General features: G+C 38.4%; 4 protein-coding genes and 1 long non-coding RNA gene across 8 annotated transcripts; 1 reads left to right on the top strand and 4 right to left on the bottom strand.

Annotated features, from left to right (window-relative positions):
* Nucleotides 1-633: 633 nt before the first annotated feature.
* Nucleotides 634-1,305, top strand: LOC140763381 (uncharacterized). The gene is made up of 2 exons (XR_012104821.1): nucleotides 634-842; nucleotides 920-1,305. It is a non-coding gene; the product is annotated as an uncharacterized lncRNA (long non-coding RNA).
* A 720-nt stretch (nucleotides 1,306-2,025) lies between these two features.
* On the bottom strand, nucleotides 2,026-4,947 carry LOC140763694 (putative kinase-like protein TMKL1). 2 transcript variants are annotated; one of them, XR_012104873.1, is made up of 3 exons: nucleotides 4,075-4,947; nucleotides 3,017-3,690; nucleotides 2,026-2,859 (listed from the first exon to the last, which is right to left on the bottom strand). XR_012104873.1 is itself a non-coding variant. In XM_073101995.1 (2 exons), exons 1-2 carry the CDS (start codon nucleotides 4,574-4,576, stop codon nucleotides 3,107-3,109), a joined length of 1,086 nt encoding a protein of 361 aa, XP_072958096.1. In that variant the 5' UTR covers nucleotides 4,577-4,947; the 3' UTR covers nucleotides 2,026-3,106. The 2 variants fall into 2 exon arrangements, 1 of the variants encoding a protein (XP_072958096.1); XM_073101995.1 differs by having other exon boundaries at nucleotides 2,026-3,690.
* A 1,669-nt stretch (nucleotides 4,948-6,616) lies between these two features.
* Nucleotides 6,617-8,300, bottom strand: LOC140763249 (uncharacterized). Its single transcript, XM_073101348.1, has one exon. It carries the CDS (start codon nucleotides 8,298-8,300, stop codon nucleotides 6,774-6,776), a length of 1,527 nt encoding a protein of 508 aa, XP_072957449.1. The 3' UTR covers nucleotides 6,617-6,773.
* A 3,256-nt stretch (nucleotides 8,301-11,556) lies between these two features.
* Nucleotides 11,557-12,938, bottom strand: LOC140763251 (homeobox-leucine zipper protein HAT4-like). The gene is made up of 3 exons (XM_073101349.1): nucleotides 12,589-12,938; nucleotides 12,208-12,485; nucleotides 11,557-12,107 (listed from the first exon to the last, which is right to left on the bottom strand). The coding sequence occupies exons 1-3, from the start codon at nucleotides 12,698-12,700 to the stop codon at nucleotides 11,691-11,693; spliced, it is 807 nt and encodes a 268-aa protein (XP_072957450.1). The 5' UTR covers nucleotides 12,701-12,938; the 3' UTR covers nucleotides 11,557-11,690.
* A 2,022-nt stretch (nucleotides 12,939-14,960) lies between these two features.
* LOC140763060 (derlin-1.1-like) lies at nucleotides 14,961-17,091 on the bottom strand. 3 transcript variants are annotated; one of them, XM_073101092.1, is made up of 7 exons: nucleotides 16,991-17,091; nucleotides 16,747-16,882; nucleotides 16,552-16,625; nucleotides 15,855-15,948; nucleotides 15,648-15,776; nucleotides 15,380-15,540; nucleotides 14,961-15,271 (listed from the first exon to the last, which is right to left on the bottom strand). In XM_073101092.1, exons 1-7 carry the CDS (start codon nucleotides 17,005-17,007, stop codon nucleotides 15,160-15,162), a joined length of 723 nt encoding a protein of 240 aa, XP_072957193.1. In that variant the 5' UTR covers nucleotides 17,008-17,091; the 3' UTR covers nucleotides 14,961-15,159. The 3 variants fall into 3 exon arrangements, with proteins under 3 accessions (XP_072957193.1, XP_072957194.1, XP_072957195.1); XM_073101093.1 differs by having other exon boundaries at nucleotides 14,961-15,540; XM_073101094.1 differs by lacking the exon at nucleotides 16,991-17,091 and having other exon boundaries at nucleotides 16,552-16,636.
* Between the last annotated feature and the right edge of the window lie 3,372 nt (nucleotides 17,092-20,463).

Below are 20,463 nucleotides of genomic sequence, written 5' to 3'. Positions count from 1 at the left end.
CTATAAGTAATGATGATGACTTTTTAACAAACTTTTTGTGAAGTATTATCAATAAAGATGTCATTAAATTCTCTTCCGATCTATTTGTTGGAAAGTGGATTTAAAAGAATTAGAGAAAATCAGCTTAAATAATCTATGGAGTGTATCTGCCTTTTTTTTATTATTATTTTTGAGGGATAAAAATGATAGAGAGTTGCAAGGGTCAAGATATAATAAATCTAATTATTATTCATATATTGAGAGCTCCCAATAAATTCCGAAATCTCATGCACTAAATTAATAGATTGACGAACGATGTCATGCTAAAAAAATTCAAAAAGAAAAGCAAACAAAATCCGAAACCCGGTGACCTTGAATTGGACATTCAAATCGAGCCATTTAATTGTCTTTTTGGGCATTGGTCAGCAGGGCTCAAGTGTTTGATCTGTGGATAGGATAAACAACAAGTGTGCAAACTCCTGGTTTGTTGGCAATTTCTCTACGGGTTGATCAAAGTGGACATAGTCTTTTCTTCATGACTGCTGAAACCCAAGAAGCAAAGAACGAATTTGATATCGTCTCTAATGCATTTCTTTATACTTAATGCCCAAGAATCGAGCACATGCCCAGTCCATGATGTACTAGTTTATTCCATTCAGCTTGTCCATATCTGAGACCTTGGTATATAAACGCAAGATCTTCCTATCTATATGATATCAAGGCCGTTTTCTGAGCATTGGTCCTGTAGATAACCATGGTTACCTCTCCACTTACTTTCCATGGGCTTGGAAAATTTAGTCCCAGGTTGAGGGTCTTTCGCATCTTGCAAGCAAGAGCAAGAGCTCAAGGAACTTCTGGTGAAGGTTAGTTATACAAATCACTAGTTAAACTTTATTGTTTTCAGAATATAAAGGACCGATTAATTTTTACATGGTAGCAGATGAGTTTATGGCAGGGAAATCTTCTACGAGTATTGTTGATGCTAACATGGGTGTGTTGAAGGAGAGAGTGGAAATTGTGAGGATGCAGGAGATGTCGCAAAGGTGGAGAAGAGAGAGTAATGGGTGGCACTACAAATCCCAGTTTGTCTGCAGTACAAAGAACAACAGAAGTGATCAGCTCTTTGAGCTCTTGAAGTTTGCAGAGGTAGTTGTTGGGACTTTTGGGCTTACAATTCTCAGCTGCACTCTCTGCCTTTGTCTTGTATCATTTCTAACTCATATGAGCTTGTAGAGCTTTCTTCTGTAGATTCTAAAGAGTGAAAGTTCCCCTCAGCTGTATCCTGTGTTACTCCAGAGTTTATATTTAGTTTATTTTGACTGATAACTTTTGTGAATAGACAAGCCCAAGAAGGCTCAAAGCCCACATCATCTTAGGCTAAGGCTTTGACCCAACTCGGTTGAAAACTTGGTAAAGAGAGGACGAAAAAAGAATACCAAAAACACTTAATTGGTTTTAACAAAAAGAATCAATTTCATCGTCGTGTGTGAAAGTCAAAGCTAACAATTTAGCTCAACTACAACGGAGTAGAAGATATATTTTCTCTCAGAATCTACGAGCTACTCCTTATGAACATAGTCACATGATTAGATGTACTATTGATACATCCAAATTGGCATGTCATGAAACAAGAGGAGGTCGACAGACGACAGTTAACAACCTCTGCAGACCATGTTGAACAAGTGGGGTTGATGCATGATCCACTAACCTAACCTACGCGGATCCGTGCGGTCACTTACCAAGTACTTGCCAACTAGAAGTTAAGAACAAATTTGCTATATGTAACAATGAATTAAAGAAAAAAAATAATTAGAGAGCCCGAATCTAATGGCATTATGATACACATGTGATATTAGTAATCAGTACCTTATCTGATAATAGTTTTATGAAGAGGGCAACCACAACTACAAGCAAGTTGCATTTATAAATAACATATCTTTTACTTTTAGTATCATTTAACATCTAACTATATAGGCCATTTATTAATGGCCACTAGCAGTTTTTGAAATAATAAAAAGCAAAACATAGAGAGTAAATGATAAAATATTCATATACTATGGTGTTTTTATAAATTCCTCCAAATACTTATTGTATGGCCCTGCATATTGATGTATAATTTAAAGGCCAAACACATGCTGGTAAGAGGACATTTATCAATAGCTTGTGAGGTGCAGGTTTCCCACCATAGGCTATTAAACAACCCAACCAACAGTAAATGACCACAGTGCATTTATTGTATGCATTCAATGAAGACAATTTTGGTGTTAAAAGACAATTTTGTAACTGTGAACTACGCCAGGGAATCTTTGAAAGCAGAGGTCATTCCTCGAGGGGTGTGTACAAAAAAAGTTAGTAGGCATATATGCATTCCAATATCACATCAGTTTGGAAGGTCTTAACCCGAAGTAACAATGCTTGGAGCCATCACAGCCATGGACCACCTCTATTTTGTCGAAGCCCTTCAACTTCTTCTCTTCTCTTTCTCTTCTTTCAGAATAACTAACAACTTGGCCTTTATATCATTGGTTGTAAAGGAACAAGACATATACAGATAGCCTGCAAGAAGTAGAAAGACTAATCCAGTGTGCCCATTTGTACCATTCATAGGATTGACGCAAATGACCCAAGCAAACCAATCATGTCAGTTGCTTGTAATGAACATACTGTCTTCCAGCCTAGCCAACCAGTATGGAAAGCCCATCAGTGATCTCCAGTCACATGGTCCACTTTAATGCCATCATCCCAGAGGAGACTAGGAGAAGAGATTGAGGTCAATTATTACCAAAGACATCTGTTGCTTTGACATCACACAACCTCACAGTTGGTTGGGAGGTTTTTGTTCTTTTTTCTCTTTTTCTTACCCAATGCCATCTGTAAAACCTATAATGTTAGATGATCAGCTAATTGCATCAGAAAGGAACCGATGGATGCCTTAATTTCTTCCTCTTGATGGTACTCCCCGAAATTAACAACATCCAAGCTAACAACTACTATGGTCCCACTCTCTTTAAATCAAAGATTGAGATGGATAACTCACCGCAATGAGAGAAGGCTCCATCAATATGCTTTGTCCTGTAGGAATCAATAAGAATTTCCTTAAAGACGTAATCCATTTGTGGAGTAACAGTCAGTGAACAATTTCTTCAAGTCTTTGGAGAATGGACTTGATATCTGGTCTCAGGGCAGGGGAAGGAGAGCAACAAGCCATAGCCAGTTGGAAGAACATAAGCAACCCTTCTTCCTTGGCAGAATCCTTGCTTTGTTTGATGAGCTCTGAGCTGAATGCGTTAGATATCTTCTGCTCCAGAATCAAGTCCCTGAAGGAGGTAGGCACATGAAGATCCTGAGACTGCAACATGTTACCGCCACTCATAGGCTCCTTCTGAGTGAGCATCTCGAGTAAAACCACACCCAAGCTGTAGATATCACTCTCTCTACTCGCATCTTTCATCTTAATCAGCTCAGGGGCTTTGTAACCCTGAGCTGCAGATGTTTCAAGCAATTCTTGCCCTGCTGTTGGGTTTAAGAGAAGATGCATGCCGAAATCTGATAACCGGGGCTGGAAATCAGCATCAAGCAAGATGTTGTTTGCCTTGAGGTTGCCATGGACGATCGGCTTCTGCAGTGCGGTGTGCAGGTGATCGATGCCTTTGGCGATGCCTAACGACAATTTGCAAATAATTTCCCATCTATGTGATTCAGCAACTCCATCTGTAGATGATAGGGACCAAAAACCAGCAACCAAGCTCGGTCAAAGAATCAGGAAAATCGTAGAAGACATGAAGACGACATCGGAGAGACGAATGACTTGAAGTGCATCCAATTAAATAGCAACATGAGTCACGATTTAGGCCATATTAAACATAGACGCCATAAAGGCATCAGGCATGAAGTCATAAGCTAACACGAAGAAAGAACTATTTTCCATAGAAATTGCGGTGATTTAGGTTTAGCAAGTATTCTCAACATAATGGGCGAATGGCAAAAGGGCAAAAAGCTTCCCACGTCTCCCAAAACCCACAACGATCTAAAGGCATAATCCAACCCAAAGATTCCATCTTTAGACCAAATAACGGAATGATATCAGTAGCATACCTCTCAAGAACCGGGCCAAGGACCCGGCGGCGTAGAAGGGGTGGACGAAGAGCTTCTCCCCTCTGGGCCCCACGTAGAGAGCCCGAAGCGGGACCAAGTTCGGGTGCCGGATCGAGCCCAGGATCCGGATCGCCGGGAGGATCTCCTTGCTCCGGCCCACGCAGGCCGGTCGGACGAACCGGAGCAGCATCACAGACCCGGTCCGCTGTACGCTAGCACGGTACAGCGTGGCGTAGCTCGACTTCCCCACAACTTCCCCCGGAGCCTCGAGGATCGCGCCGACCGTTAGATTCTCGCCGCCCGAGAAGGCAATCAGCTCCTCGTCTTCCTTCTCGCCCTCAAGGTCGCCTCCAAATACTCCGCTCTCCAATGCTTCTCTCCTCTTCGATCTCCGCCGCAATCGTAGTCTTCTTTGGAGATAGTAGCAGTAGAAGAGTAGAAGAAGAAGAAGGAAAGGGAGGACTACCCCAAAAATGATCTTAACCCGGCGGTACCTCGCCATTTCAGTTAGGCTACTTGCGAGAAGCCGGCAACTCTGTATAACAAATTAAAAATAACCTATTTTCGGTTCCCAAACCTCAGATCAGAAAGAGAACGGCGGAAGAAAGAAAAAGAAGAAGGACTGATTCTTTTCGTTCTCGAGAAGAGCAAGCGTGCAGGGAAATGGATTGCTCTGCGAAGAGGAATAAAAGGATTCGTTTCTTGGGACGGGCAGAAAGCTTCCTTTTAGGAGACTGTGCAGAGAGAGAGAGAGAGGGGAGGAGAAGGGGAGAGTATGAGAAAAGAAGTGAGGAAGAAAGGGAGAAGGGAAGACGAGACAGGGAAAGGAGTGTTACGGCAACTTAAAAGCGAAACGCATTTAGTACGTGGCAGGTTGTGAATAGCTGGATACGGAGATTAAAGAGATTTATTTTGTTGCTAGTTAAACATACATTTACCTTGTGACTTGTAACAGTTACCATGTTACTAACCAGTAACTTGCCATTGGTCGGATTTACTGTCGATTACCGTACGAGATACACTGTGAATACTACTGCTGTAGTCGAGCGAGCTTGATCTAGCCTGGTTTTAAATTCGAGCCAATATTTGTTATTAAGTTTAAATTAAAATTATTTTAATTCGAGCTAATTTTGAGTTTAAATAATTTTTATAATATTAAAATATTATAATATAATATTAAAATATTTCTCATATATATATATATATATATATATATATATATATTTTGAGATTTATCTGATTGAGCTAACTCTCCATAAGTTTGGCTTAAAATTATTTTGATCAAGCTCGGATTAATTCATTTTCGAGTTGAGCTTAAGTCGGCTTAATTATTTTAACTAAGGTTAATTTTAAAAAAAATGAGAAGAAAATAAAAAATAAAAAGTACTCACATATTTAGCCTAAAATTTAATTTTTTCTTTACTTCTTCTCCCTCTCCATTTCCCCTCTCTCAAGCTCTCAACAACTGATGTTGTTGCTTCACTGCAACAACAACAATAAAAGTTGTTAGATCTACTCAGTCTAGGAAGAGAGAAAGAGAGAGGGAATAAGAAGAATTAAAAACTGAAAGGAATAATAAAAAAAACTCAAATGAGGTTGTCGATGAAAGAAGCGAGAAAGAAGAGAAAAAGATAAAAAGAAAAGGTGAGAGAGAGAGGCCCGGAGGAGTGCAGTCCATGTCGAATCCCACCCGTCTCGGCCAAGCGGGATCGGTAGATACCCTAGTCGAAATTGGGAATTATGATTTCACCGGCCCTAGATACTTGTACGGAAAAATAAATTCAATTTTGATTAAAATTTTAAAAGTTGTTTAGCTACATAAATAACTTCGATTTTTTATTTTTGAATTTCTTTCTTAAAAAAATAACTTCACTAAAGTTTAGTTATTTCATTAAACTCTATTCTTTTAACCACCAAATAGCACCGCAAACGCATCCTCTTATGCGGTTATGCCTGGTAGGCATCTCCCAACTACCACGTTGAAATGCTTCAATGAGAACAAAATATAAACGTGAAAAGAAGCCTTAAACATCTGTGCCTAAACGGGAGGTTTTGAATGGAGTTCGTGAGGAGAAGGGAAGTTTAATGGAGTTTTATGAGGAGGAGAGCGGAAGTACTTGGGTTTGCTAAAATGGTAGAGGTTAGTTGGATTGGAATTATGAGCCTTAAGATGATAACATAATGAATCCAGTTGTACGTCCTGCTATAAAGGAGAAACTGGTAGCTGTGTGGAAGAAGAGCATAGCAAAAAAAAAACTACACATGATCAGAGAGTAAAACGAGGAAAATTTGATCAGCTTCAGGTCCCAGAGAAAGCAATCTCTGTGATCATGTCACCCAGATGTGTTAATAAGACGATTCTTGTTCGTTTAATATACGCTGATGAAATTAGAGGAACTTTGCTGCGATATGTTGCAGTAAAAAAGGGATGTGAAATGAAATGACACAGCGTTTGTGTTTGTGGCCTCTGACCATGACAGAGGATCAGAATTTGTCTACGAATGTTGCTTTTAGAATTTTTTATTTAAAAAAAAATGGTTTCAATTCAAGAACAATGCCATCATAACCCATGGGAAGAGAATAGAGAACCATTTATAGCAAACCAGCTGCTTAAATTGTAATTTGTAATCAAACATTATGAGAGGGGAAAAAAATAAAACATTTTATAGCCAGCTTCTAAAGCATTCATGTCTAGAGCACTACTTTGCAGTTGTAACCTTGCGTTTCTGCCCAGTTGATCTCTTGATTGACTCAATTCTCTGAAGCCTAATTTGCTCTCTAAACTTGGCTATGAACTCATCAGCCTTCTTGTCCACCTCATTCTCCTCGGGCCCTGCTTCTGCTGCAGAGTTTGAGGTAGCTTCTCTAATGGACTCCTCGAATTCGTCGTCTTCGCTACTATCTGAATCGCTGGTTTGAGAATCATCCGACGCCATGATCTTTCGGTTCATGAGCTCGTTGTTTTCCTCATCAGTTTGGTATGTCGGCATTGGAAGAGGAGGTTTGGCTTCATAACCAAATGACTGCTCTGGGACATTCTTTGCTTCATCATCAAGGATCTGGCTTTGTACTTCCTTTGGTCTGATTGTTCTCACAGACCTTCCGATCGAAGAACTATCGATCGTGTTTCGCGGTTTCGCCATCGGTTTCGGAGGATCAAAGCGCGAAAGGTTGGATCTTTGCGACTCTGTTCTTCCCTTCATGCTCAAATCCTTCAGTTCATCTTTGAAGCTTTTTGTTGTGGCCTTTCTATCAGGGATGTGGTGGTATCCATGACCAAGAAATGGAGGCGGTGGAGGCGGCGCTGGAGGTGGAGAATGCTTGTAGAAGTTTTTTTTCTTTACAGAATCTTCGCTGCTCTTCGCCTTGATCTCCGAGGAGAAAGAGGAAGAAGGGGAGAGCCTTCTCGGAGACGGGCTTGCAGAGGAAGTTCCCGAAGGCGATGACCGGAAAGATTGGGTCCTCGAAGGGGGATGAATTGCAGTTGCATCGAAACAAGAAGATTCTTCCTTTGAGTCAAACTTCGCCGATCGCGACCGCCATGGAATAGGTGATGGGAGAACAACGCTCTCCTTTGATCGGAATCTTGAATCCATCAAATTAAAGCAGTTAGTCTCTCCGATGCCATCATCTTCATCGATTCCTCTATGACCACTACCACCACCACCATCAACACCCAATTCGGGTTCCTGAGCTCGAGGTCTCAAGCTCCTGACAGGCAAAAGCAAAGGCTTATTACTACCAGAATGGCCTTGGCCACCATGAGTGCTTCCCTTGGCAACCATGAGCACCGGCTCATTTGGGTAATAACGAGAATTCCAAGTTTGGATCTTGTTATCATCCAGTAGCCCGCGCGGGCTATCGACCTCGTCGTCATCGAAAACCGGCGAAACATGGAGGAACTGTGAGACGTAAGATCGCGGGCTCTCGGCTTTCGCCGCTATCTCTTTGTCGAGCTCTGCATCAGCGTTCTTCCGGCTGAAGAGGCCGTAGGATATGGCGATGCCGACGAAGAGAAGGTGGAGAAGCTCCCAACTTCTGGTGAAGATGGTTTGGCTCATAAACTCAGGAGCTTGCGAAGGGAAGAGAGGGAGCACGACGGCAAACACAACAAAGAAAACGGCCTTGTAGAGGAAAGGGGAGATGAACTTATCTGAGGGTTGTTTGGTTTGCGTGGATGGCTTTGGGAGTTTGAGGGGTTGGAGAAGAGAGTCTGGCTCTGCCATTGGAGAATACAAAGAGAGAGAAAGGGAGGAAGTTGTGTTCTTTTGGTTTGAGGAGGAGGAGGAGGAGGAGGAGAGAAAGGAGAGAGGGAGAGAGGAAGGAGACTTAGTGTGGAAGGAAAAGTGGAGGGAAAGAAGGCGGAAAGCAAAAGGGATAGGAGAAGAGGGTGATGAGGCTGAGGTTTTTTTTTAAAAGCATTGGCTGTCTCTCTTCTGTTTACCGTTGGGGGGAAATCGCGGTAATGACCACCACTCTTCTCATATTTGCAAGTCTACCCTCTACTTGCTCAATTCCTCTATATATCTCATATAAATTAACTTAAATTTATATATTTGTCAGTATGAAAGGATTCAAGCTAGTATATATATATCCTTAAGCTAGATAGAGATAAGCCTCAAGAAATGCCTAGAAAGAAGGGAGAAGATAAAGAAGAATAAATACAAGGGAACATATGGAGGCATGGTATAGTTGAAGTAATGGGCAAGAGGAAGGGTGTTGAAAGATGGCAGATATGGTTGGGATTCTTCTTTTGGCGTGCATACGCTACCTTTAGGTAAGGTAGGAGTGCGTGCGCGTGTGGGATTTGAGGTAATTCCACCTCCCTCTCTTGCTCCACTTTCCCTTCCCTTCCCTTCCTCCACGTTAATTTATTCATTACCTGCCTCATGGTCTCAGGAGAAGGAATATTGGATGCCTTTGGATTCTCACGCAGTCTTTAGTTTAACATGACATGATCGAGACTACAAATAAAAGAAGAAGAAGTAGAAGAAGAAGGAAGAGGCTTGTTTCAATTTATGCTTACCCTTTTTTTTCTACCTTCTAGAGATGATAGTCTAAAATTATGGTCTGCGAATCTTGGTGGATAGAGGATGAGAATTTTTCGAAGAGCTAGCTAGCTTTGAACTTAAAGTTAATGTGATGCATCTTATCCATGGCTTATTAGTTCAGATTTACTAAGCTTTCTCCAATTCAAAGATGGAGCCGTTGGCGTTTGACCCACGGTACCAATACGATTCCTAATGCATGCACAGCAGCACAGAGAGAGAGGGCTCACTGCTCAGTCATGGCCACCTGTTTTGACTACCAATATGAAGACCTTTTAGATCTCTATTCGATCATTTAACTGTCGATTTATTTGGATTCTGGAATACGTAGTTCCTGAAAAGGAAAATTTAAAATTTTAAAAATTCCGAGAAAAGACGGTGTAATCTCTCAGGCATAAAGTAACAAGCGATGCATTAATCTTCCTTTCTAAAAGTGGAGAAGAGCAGTGGAAGAAGAACTAACTCAGCACCCCATGTGAAGTCCACAAGCGTTCTTCTCTGTTGCAATGGTCCTCCCAAGTTCGGTGGCTTTTAGGTAAAGGAAGCTTATCCTTGATCATTATATATATATATATATATATATTATATAACGTAGTTTCGGAAAATTAAATCTCCAACGCTGACTCAGCTACCAGGAGATAAGATGCTTCTACCACGTAACCACGTTCAAAAAGTTTCTACCCTCTTTTTCTCATCAATTTTATTTATTTATCAATATTACGAAATAGGCTGCATGCATAGAACTATAACTTTCTTTTATAGAGGGTATTAATTTTTTAATTGTAATGCAAAAGTTAATACCCAGTAGTTGTTATTTTATTATTTCCGCACATATCTTCTCATTTATTTATTTATCTATCTTTTGCATGGCAAGCCTTTTAATTAACAATCTGAGCACTGTCGGGGGTTTAAGGAAGGAATATTATATAGTTTAGGAGATTAAATTATTACAAAAAATAATTAATTAATAACTTTATTTTAAATAATAAAAGCAAAAGATGGGTCCAATATGAAAGTCGGAAGTGAGAGTGAGTTGGGGCTTTACGGCTAAATTAAGAGGACTTATTTGGATCCACTGTGAGATGGCCCAAAGTCCAAACTAGGAGTAATTTTGTTCTGGATGCAGTCTGCAAATTGGGTACTGGTGGACTATGACATTCTCATTTGAGATCTCTTTCCTTAGCTAGGTTTTATGAATGTCAAACTGTTTCCTTTTTTTAAATTATCTTTTTGGTCATTCATCTCATGGATTATAGAGTAATATGGTGATTTGATTCTTAGCAGTTATAGCTCTCTATGCTTTGAAGACATTTCAAGAGTATCCAGACTAACTTAATTATTCATTGTTTGAAGGCAAATAAAGATAAAAGTTTTATCACTTAGTCCTCTCTACTCTTCAGCATGGTATCGTATGATCATATTGACTATTATTTTCTTAGCCCTCCCTAGTTGTGAACTGAAGCAAAACCAGGGGAAATATCAAGCAGAGTATAACATATTGAAGAAAAGTTGCGCAAGGAATTCGTCGTTTAGATTGTTTAGCACTTTCTTTTCTTCCTGAGAGAGCTTGGCATTGCTTCATCACTCTGTTAGCACTAGAGATGTGAAAAGTTTTATCCAATATGTTTAGTAATACGTGTGCCATTCGTATGAGGCCCAGAACTACTGTGGCAAGGTGACCCTCACACTGGTAGCTGATTCTCTAGATCATTCAACTATTCTGGTTCAATTGCTTGTGAAATTTATAAATACTAGAAGATAAATCTACCATACCCTACTAATATAATAAATGTGAAAAAGAAAAGTGTGTGAAAAGATAAATCCACATAAATATTTTTACGTAATTCTTTTTTTAATCCGATAAAAAAATTTACGTATGAAAATTAATTATTAAAATCTATAGTATTTACAGAAAGTTAAACCATATAATACACCACTTTTTGTTATAGATTTTAAATCTTTAAATTAAAATCTCTTGAAAAAGAATCTAGAAATAGATTATATAAAATCATTTAACAAGATAAAGATTCATGACTGCCACATCTTATTCAAACATGATGACTTAAAATCTAGAATTTTCAAACAGAACTTGTGGAGCTCTCATAAATATGGTCTTTGCATTTAAGGATGTCTTAATCATATTTGAATACCTTAGAAACACTTTGAAGAAAATTTGAACTTCATATTTTTTAACCTTTAAAGTTATATAGACATTCTTTCATATTTTAAAATATATTATCAAATACATAAATTTTGTTTAGACTACTACACAAATGTCTCACATCCTGCTAGTTTATTTTTCTTCTTCTTCTTTCTGACTTTGATAGGTGAGCAGGGAGCAGCCATATCCAAAAAGGAAGGAGAAAATCGAGGGAAGTCCCAGGTTTTGCTCCCTAAGTTACGTTTGGGTCCATACTAGTGATAAAAGCTAATAAGCGTTTAAGGGTAGAAGTAAATTAGAATGTAAAGATCGCGATATATACAATCCCTTCATCTATTCATAAAGTAGAAACATCAGCTACACGTAAGTCTGAGCAACACCAGTCAAAACAAAAAATAAAAACCTACTCAGGAACGCTGCGGCGGCGCATCAAGGAACGAGGGCCGGATCGGTATCGGAGCCCACGGAGCCGGGGCGACCGGAAGGCGACGGTCGCGGTGGTTAAGGAAATGCATCGGGGGGATGGAAGACGCAGCCGATGCGGCGGCGGAGTTTGAGACGCGCTCGCAAGAAGGGCACATGGTGAGGGTGGTGGGCGGCGTCATGTGCATGTACAAGTGTGGGGATAGCTTGAGAGCTCGCAGTTCTTGCACCTCCTTCTGCAACCTTCGGTTCTCCTCCGTTAAATTCTCGCAGCAGCGCTTTAAGAACTCGCAGTCCACCTCGGTCTGCTTCAGTTTGGTTCTTGCTCTCCTGTTCTGGAACCAGACTTCCACTTGCCTCGCCCGGAGGTTTAGCTGCTTCGCTAACGCCACCTTCTGCTTCTGCGCAAATAACCAACATCATCGACGTCATTTCAGGAAAATAATAATAGGAATCCTTCCTTCCTTTCATTCAATCATCAAGGCTATCAAATTTGCTTACGGGATTTAAGGTGCTGTGCTCTTTGAAGGTCTCTTCAAGGATGGCGGATTGGTCTTTGGACAGCCTCAGCTTCTTGCGAGATCCGTCCCCGTCCTCCTCGTCGCTCCCCCGCTCCATCTCATTCTCCCTCTCCCTCTCGCTTCTCTTCCCGCTCACGCTCGACAACGCGCTATTCGGGGACGACGGCCCCGCCTCCTCCTCTTCCTCCTCATCCTCCTCCTCCTCCATCTCCCTCTCCGCCACCGGCGCGCTGTTCACATCTATCCCTGATCTCCTCTCTATCCGAAAAGAAAAGGTAAGAAAAACACAAAGAAAAAGAAAATCTCAGATCTTCGCCATTTCTTTAGATTTGTTAAGAGATCTCAGGATATAGGAAAGTACCTGAAGAGCGAAGAAGAAGCGAGGGTGGAGGAGGAGGAGGAGGAGGTGGTGGAGAAGCCATTGTGGTCAAGCTAAGACTCAGCCCTAATAAATCCTCCTTTTCTACCATCATCTTCGGATCCTCTTCTCCTTTCTTTTTTTTTTTCTCTCTCTCTTTCTCTCTTTCTCTCTTTCTCTCTTTGCCTTTGGGAAGAAGACTGGGAAGATGGCTTTTAAAGAGGAGTGGTTTCTTTTTTTTCTTTTCTTTCCTCCACTTCAATCATGGATTGTGTCAGGCGTTCCCTTATTATCGCAATCATAGCTTTAAAAGCCCCAACCCACTAACTCTGGTTCCAAAAAGCTAACCCCGGTTCACCCATCGCTCGTTTAAGTAATAATTCCCCTTCCCCTTCCCCCCCTTCCCCTTCCCCTTCCCCTTCCCCTCCTAGAGTTGTAGCTGCTACTCTCATTTCCCCTGGAGTTGGGGATTTATTAAAGGCTACTGATGTCGATGTGAGATGAAGAATAGCCGCAGAGTTTTCATATTGTGCCTTGCTGTGTCGACATACATACCCCACCAAATGACATCAAATCTCGTCATTAATTCTTCGATTTAAGTTACGGTAAAAATTTGAGCCAAGCTTAGCCGAGCCGGGTGCTGGGTTGAGTTGGTCAGCGCCAGCGGAGAGTGGAGATAAACGTGGGCAGGCGTCGAAGTAGGCGGAAGAATAGTCAGAGGTCACGAGGAGAGGGGCAATGTCTCTGGCATCAGCACGTGCGAGCACGAGACATGGCGGGAAGGGTGGACCCAACCCCCATATGGTCGTGCGTGTCATGCTGTCCCCCCACCACCCAACACCCACGATCCGCAATCATTGGGGGCGCCCCTGAAATCTGGTCTCCTTACTTTCCCGGAGTACCCCTACGACGTCTATAATTTCTAGGGGCATGTTGGTAATAGAGGATGGGATAATTACGAGTGCGACGGGGTGGTGTTGGTGGGAATGACCAGCCCTCCTCCTCCTCTTCTTCTTCTTCTTCCTTGGAACCTGTGGATTTAAAACCGGCGACATGTCGGGAGAGACGATGATTAGTAAATGTGACCACACGAGTGCGTGCTAGCTGTCCCATGTGTCTCCCCCCCCCCGCACGATGATTAGTAAATTATTTTCTATTAATTTAAGTAGTTAATAATCTAAAGAGCTTTCGAGTAAACTTTTCGTACGACTAAACAACAAATTTTGGCACACAATTTATCTCAGAGAAATCGTTGCATCGGATAATAATAATTAAATTTGTATATAAATTATTATCCGACTCAGACCGTTATTGCTGAACTGAAGTGAATTAGACAAGCATTTCAAAACTCGATAATCTAATCTAATCTAATCTGATGCCACCGCACGATGTGGTCTACTATCCTTCTCCTTCGCGGTCAGGATACCAGGAAGAACGTAGTCGTATCACCTTCCCGGAGGCTTCGCTCCTGGCCGTTGATATAATCTTGGATGGTTGGATCGAAGCTCTTTTTCTTTCACGGTGGACCGGCTCGGTCATCAAGGAATATGAGTGCACGTGTCTGGTGGGGTCCCCCGCTTCGAGGACCTGAACTCGGGAATCCAAAGCGTACGTTAAAAGTAAAGTAGTGTTTGGAATTAGGGTCTCTTCTTCGTATTTTCCATCTTGGAGAGGAGGAGGAGGAGGAGGAGGAGGAGGAATGTTATACGAGTAAAAATGATCCTAAAAAGATGGCCAATTTATACCCCTCTTTTGCATCTCTATCCATTTGTCCAAGGAGAGCCACACGTTTACCATTTAAGGGTTGAGACTCTCTCCACTCGAAAGCTAAATTCACAAATTTTATGTTTAGAATTTAAAAATAATATGAATGACATAACGGATGCTAGAGCTGATGATGTAACAAACACAATTAGTTGTATTATTTGGAGGTATCTTCACAAGACCGTCAACATATTAAGAATTTTATTTCTTTTTATAATTGTATTTTTGTATTGAGATGCTATGCTATGGTTGAAACTTAATATTTGAAAATAAACTATTTAGCCAACAAATTCTATGTCATCGATAAAAATAGATTCATATTATATTATTAAACAAATTCATTTCATAAAGTAATTATTATAAAAATAATATGTTGAAATGTTTATTCATGGGGTTTTATCTTAAAAGACAAGGAAAAGTCTATGGAATAATAATCTCAAAGGGAGAAGAAAAACAGGGAGTCGGTTTGTTGCTATACGGAAAAAAGAAGATAAAAGATGTTGAACTTGTTATTCTTTTGCCCCAGAAAAGGAGAATAAAAAAAGAAGCTAATTACTATTTAGTAGTTTCTCTTCGTGTCGGTGTTATCTGTTCATAATAAACAACAAACGTAAAAGACAAAATCAACAACTCATAACACAGTCATTATAGTCATTTTATACATAAATATATAAGCGGAGAAGAAAATCTCATATTGATTTTTGGTGTAAATTGAAGAAGAAAAAAAAGAAGACTTGCATTTACTTATGCATTCAAAATTAGTATTTGAAGCAACAACTCCCCAAATATAAGAGAGCTTTTGGATTAAAATTATTGGTTTAAGCGATAACTTGTTCCGCGGAACGCGACACCGGCGTGCTGGTTCTGCTGCACCGGGCTGTTCATCTGAGCTCCTTCGCCCCAGAATGCGACCAATTTGTAACTGCATGCTTAATCAAGGAGAAGAACATTGAGAGTACTTTATATGTAACAGTTAGTAGCAGTAGTAGTATTCAAAAGAATGGTTAAAGTTATTAAATAAAGAGGATACACCCAGAGAGGAGTCTTCAGTATGTTTTTGCCTCCAGAAAGGGGATAAAGAACTGCAAAGAAGTAGTACAGGTGACCTGCAAGGACTCCCATGATGTCGGGCTTCAATGGATTGTTGAAGATTAGATCCAATGCAAGCATAACCCATGGCAGATAAATGCCCTTCATTGGAGTTTTGCTGTCATTAGCTTTAATAACTCTTTACAAGGTTCATGCTGACTCGTATATTCTATCTATTCTGATACAGTATGATAGAATAATATACGTACCCTGATGGTCACAACACCCATGATGTTGATCAGAGAATTTGGAACCTCTCTCGACCAAACATAGAGGATCATGAACACTAAAGAAGGGCCCAAGAAGTAGTATCGGAACATCGGGAGCATGCTAATTATCTAAGTTTCAATTATTAAAACAAGTTAATCATTTGAAGTATATATATATATATATATTAATATAATTATAAAAGTCACCGTAATTGATAAGGCGCCAAAGATGATCATCCACAGAAAGTCTCCAGTTCTCCGTTTAAATGGCCCATTTTCCAGAAGAACTCCATACCTTGCTCTGCACCCAAAATTATAATAAATGTCTTATCTATATTACTAGGCAAATATTTTACTATCCCAATCTAATTCTTAAGCTAGTTTTCCTCTGGTTTCTACATCTGATACCGATTTCTCGTTTGAATAGACAAGATGAACATTCAATAACAAATTAGATATTTATCTGATTCAAAATGATAAGAGACATATTTGAGATTATTAGTTTAGGAGCGACCAAAATAGTATCGGATGTCTTATCCCTAAGCAAACTTCTCTTCTATCAATATAAATATATATTGTTCAATTATATACTTTAAAATAAAATTCCTTTTTAAAAAAAATTGGATTCAAAAGTAATATATTGATTCAATATCAATAGAGAGTTTAATTTAGGTGGTAATTAGTACAAAGTATCCTTCATATTTAGGGTCCATCAATGGTTATACTTTTATTTTATACTAAATTACCACATATAAAAAAAAAGGAGGGTAGGATAGAAAAGACGAGCTCAAATTACTTAATCTACAATGAAATTAATATATTTTTTTCTCTCTATTTCACAGCTTAAGGAAGAAGATAAATAGAATTAATTATGTCACATAGAGGCTGAGAGAAAATTCCATACAGCATGAGAAAGCGTATCCCAAAATAGGTGGAAAATGGAGCGAGGAAGAAGAAGTTTGTAAAAAGCCTCCATAGCTGCATGTTTCCTCCCCAAAAATAATTAAGAAAGAAATTAAAGAAAGAATAAAGGAATTAACAAAGTAATTAAACTTGCTGGAGAATTTAAATTTAAATTTAAAATAATTTGAAATCGTACCTGAAATCGTTTTAGAACAAGATCATACGACAGCCAAATATTTTTAACGTCGTACAATTGGAAATAGTAGGCAGTCGTCGTCATAAGGCAGAGGACGCCATAAGCTTTGCTCACAGGAGGAAGAGATCTATAGTACCTGTAATAGCCATTAATTTCAAGAATTAGACATTGAAAACAAAATAATTAAAAGAGTTTCTTATGCTAATTTCCCTTTAACCAAATTAAAGGGAAAGGAGTAGCTTACTCTTCTGGAGAAGACATTGAAACCAAACAGTGTATCAACTTATAGTGAAACAAGGAACAATCTTTGATTACAAGAGAAGGATTGATATTAGTTATATAGAAACCCAAGTTCCTTACTTTGGAGTCAACGGCAAGTCTTCTTGGGAGAGTCAACTGATAAAGTTATATTTAACTAGTGAAAGTAATATTTTATCTATTAGCTCCCTTGGACTTTCTCTGTATATATTATGCATCCTTAAAATTTTAATTAAGTCAGAACTATTATATTTTTCGTATTAATAAAATAAATTTATTTTTTTGTTATAGTTAAATATTAAAATGAGTAAAGTTATTTTTTCAAATTATAAAAAATTAAAATATATATATATACACGCACACAAATTAAAGCAAACGCTTGATTCCTCTTTGGAATTTAAATTCTAAAGTTTCCAGCACGCTATGTAAAAAGTCAAGAGGTCTAGAATTAATAGATGATGACCAAAGTCAAGAGGTCTTCTCGTCCACAGATCTTGCAATTGTGGGGAGAAAATGGCAGGAATTTGTCACACTGGCTCGTATCAAATTGTTAAGACCTGAAATTAAAGATAGGCTACGCTAAGATTTTTTTAAGATTTAAATGTATCACAAGAATCAGTCCACGTGGAAAAATATTCGTCAGATAATCTCCGGTAGTCAAAAAATTACGAAACTAATTGGGTTATATCTGTAACTTCTTCCTCTGCAACTTTCGTATTTACGCCCTTCAGGGACGAAAATACAGAATAACGTGAGTTATGGTGGTGGTGACGGGTGGAGTGGATGTTAGGGTTATAGATGGGTATGGAGATGAAGGTGGATTGTGGATATGATTAAGGGAAGTAGACGAGGGGAACGAAATGGTCGAAATCCCATAGAAGAGGGGTGGCTTGACAGTCGAGGGAGATTGAAAGTTAAGAGAAACCTTGCAAACGATAGAGATGGAAGGATGGTGAAAAGGGATATTCTTCGCACCATTTAAGTTATAATAAATATTAAATGAGAGATTTACACGATTCATTTGGTTAAATGAGCTCAACTATCTCAAGCCACATGATTAAAATCCTTTTTCAATTCGGACTGGGCCAGAATACATTGGGCTTAGGCCTAGCCCAATGGCCCAGCTAGAAATATATTAGTAATAAGATAGTAGTAGCCTGGAAAGTTTAGATAGGGAAGAGAAAATAAAAGGCAACTTACATTTTTATTCCTATGCGGTTAAACCTAAATTTATTTCACCACTTGTAGTTTTATTTGTGTAACTTTACCCGCCTTATAATTATCTTTCAGCATCTTCGGTTAATTTATAAGTCAAATTTGAAGATATTCATTAGAGACAAATTATAGATAATTTGATAAGCTTTCAACATACGTAAAATAATATCGATTAGATTTTCAGATAATTAAGATATGAGAAAATATACATATGTTCAATATATTTTGCTAGTTGAAATTCGATCAACGTAAAGAAATTTATCTAATTATTTATAATTTTTTGTGTACAATAATTTTCTTCAAATTCAATCCTTAATTATTTAAATATAATAAAAAAAAGTAAGAATGTAAATTTAAATATAATTATATGAGATAAAGTGATAAAAGATAAAACTATAGACAGTGAAATAAATTTAAGCCTAATTAGAGAGGGTAAAATATTTATTAACCATAAACCTAAAATGACTATTTTGTCCTTAATTTCGAAACCTCTCGCCATCGCCATTAAAATAGTGGTCTTCTGCAATAAATGTTGTGGAGATATTGATGCGACCATTCGCGACACATGTGATATATTACATACACACATTGCAAGGATCATGAACCACGTATGTTTTAATGAGCTAGCTCGACCCACCATTCAATGACGAGAACGACCGGCCACACTACGCAACAGACCACAGGGGAAAAGTATGCAGGAAATCGCGAGGCCACGAATAATATTCCTACACGTAGGAATAAATGCTATCTGCTGCTCTCTTCTGACTGAAAGCCCCTGCTAAAGAAAATACAGACGTGTCAACGTAGCATAGCTTAGGAAAGTTCGAGTTTGAGTTAACGATCAATTTAGTAGTTATCTGACATATAAAATCCAAAATGTCTTATGTAGTCTAAAAGGTATATAAAAGATTGTTTAGAAGGGTATACAGTCAAATATTAACTCTAGGAGGGGTGTATATGCAAATAAGATATTTTTAGAAAGGTATACGTCTAAATATCAATTTTTAAAGGTATATATATACAAATAAAGCGTTTTTTTAAATATATACATTAAAAAACTGTACATTTTAAATTAAAATTGTATCCTTAAGTATTCTTATTATATCCTTAAGTATTCAAATATTAGATCTCTCTTCCCTATATAAAATTATGGCAAATAGATCGAATGACCCTCTAAAATTTATAATTATAATAGTCTATTTAGAGATTTCTAAACTCAAAACAAACAAAAACTCTTTTTATTATTTTTAAATTAATTAAATTTATTTTTAAAAAAATCAAGACTAAAAAATAAGACTAACTAATCTGAGTCGTTTTATTAATATTCAGTAACAGTGGTTTCTAGCAACCAGAATGAAAGCTACGACTTTCTGAAGGACAATATATACATACATGTATACATATGATTGGTCTCAGCAACAACAGCATGAGAGAAAAAGGACAAGCAGCAGTTCATACAAAGCGTCTCCTTCCCCACTTCACAAGGCACTATTGAGAACCCCACGTTGTATTCTAAATTTATAATGCAGGTGTAAGAAGATTTCAACACCTACTCGGACACTCATAGTGACAATGACATAGGATGTCTCGTCTATTGTAGAAAATTTCATATTGCGGCGCCTATCGTTGGTTGCACACTGCTTTAGGACTTTTTAAGTTCAAAAGAGAACCCCTCTATCTCAAAGATCTATAATTGGCTTCCCAGAAATATAAGTTCATAACTCTTTTAAAGTCTTTGTTACATTGATAAGGATATTGACTATGCCTCAACTTTGGAGTCTTGGTCAGTTAGTGCATAAACTACAAAATATACCATATATATATATATATATATATATACATGTTTGCATTGATATGCTTTTATCACCGTACCAAAAAGCAAGCTGTGGCGTGTCCATCACCAATATATGTTATCTATATGCACATCAAGATTCTAACTTTATTCTTAGACATATAATATCAAATTATTAGTCCGACACATCTATTTTATATGTTAGAGATCGTTGACGCCACAGTTTCAATTCTTTAAAAAAGAAAAAAGAAAAAACGTTTACCACTAAACACGTTACAAAACAGCATACTTGCCGACAGAATTATTTGTCTTATTTTAAAAATACTAATCTGTTATTTAAATTTAAGTAATCAATTTTATTTAAATCCAAAAAAAACTATATATATATTTTTTAAAGAGAAGAATGTTTATTTATTAAATCCAACGGTTACAAAAAGCTCATTTCGAGTCAT

The sequence above is a fragment of the Typha angustifolia genome, chromosome 7 (assembly GCF_048772165.1).
Source record: "Typha angustifolia cultivar Huaian chromosome 7, ASM4877216v1, whole genome shotgun sequence".
In the NCBI taxonomy this organism is placed as follows: domain Eukaryota; kingdom Viridiplantae; phylum Streptophyta; class Magnoliopsida; order Poales; family Typhaceae; genus Typha; species Typha angustifolia.
Note: the sequence above shows the minus strand (reverse complement) of the source record. Positions and strands in the feature narration are given on the sequence as shown.

Bases quoted from the DNA above. Each gene is read 5' to 3' on its own strand.
- LOC140763694 (XM_073101995.1), bottom strand. From the start codon at position 4,576: ATGGCGAGGTACCGCCGGGTTAAGATCATTTTTGGGGTAGTCCTCCCT. The intron at 3,691-4,074 runs GTATGCTACTGA...TATCATCTACAG, and splicing joins CTTGGCCCGGTTCTTGAGAG to ATGGAGTTGCTGAATCACAT.
- LOC140763249 (XM_073101348.1), bottom strand. From the start codon at position 8,300: ATGGCAGAGCCAGACTCTCTTCTCCAACCCCTCAAACTCCCAAAGCCA.
- LOC140763251 (XM_073101349.1), bottom strand. From the start codon at position 12,700: ATGATGGTAGAAAAGGAGGATTTATTAGGGCTGAGTCTTAGCTTGACC. The intron at 12,486-12,588 runs GTACTTTCCTAT...CTTTTCGGATAG, and splicing joins GCTTCTTCTTCGCTCTTCAG to AGAGGAGATCAGGGATAGAT. The intron at 12,108-12,207 runs GTAAGCAAATTT...TTATTTGCGCAG, and splicing joins AGCACAGCACCTTAAATCCC to AAGCAGAAGGTGGCGTTAGC.
- LOC140763060 (XM_073101092.1), bottom strand. The intron at 15,777-15,854 runs GTGACTTTTATA...ATTGAAACTTAG, and splicing joins TTGGCGCCTTATCAATTACG to ATAATTAGCATGCTCCCGAT. The intron at 15,272-15,379 runs GTATCCTCTTTA...TTAAGCATGCAG, and splicing joins CTGAAGACTCCTCTCTGGGT to TTACAAATTGGTCGCATTCT.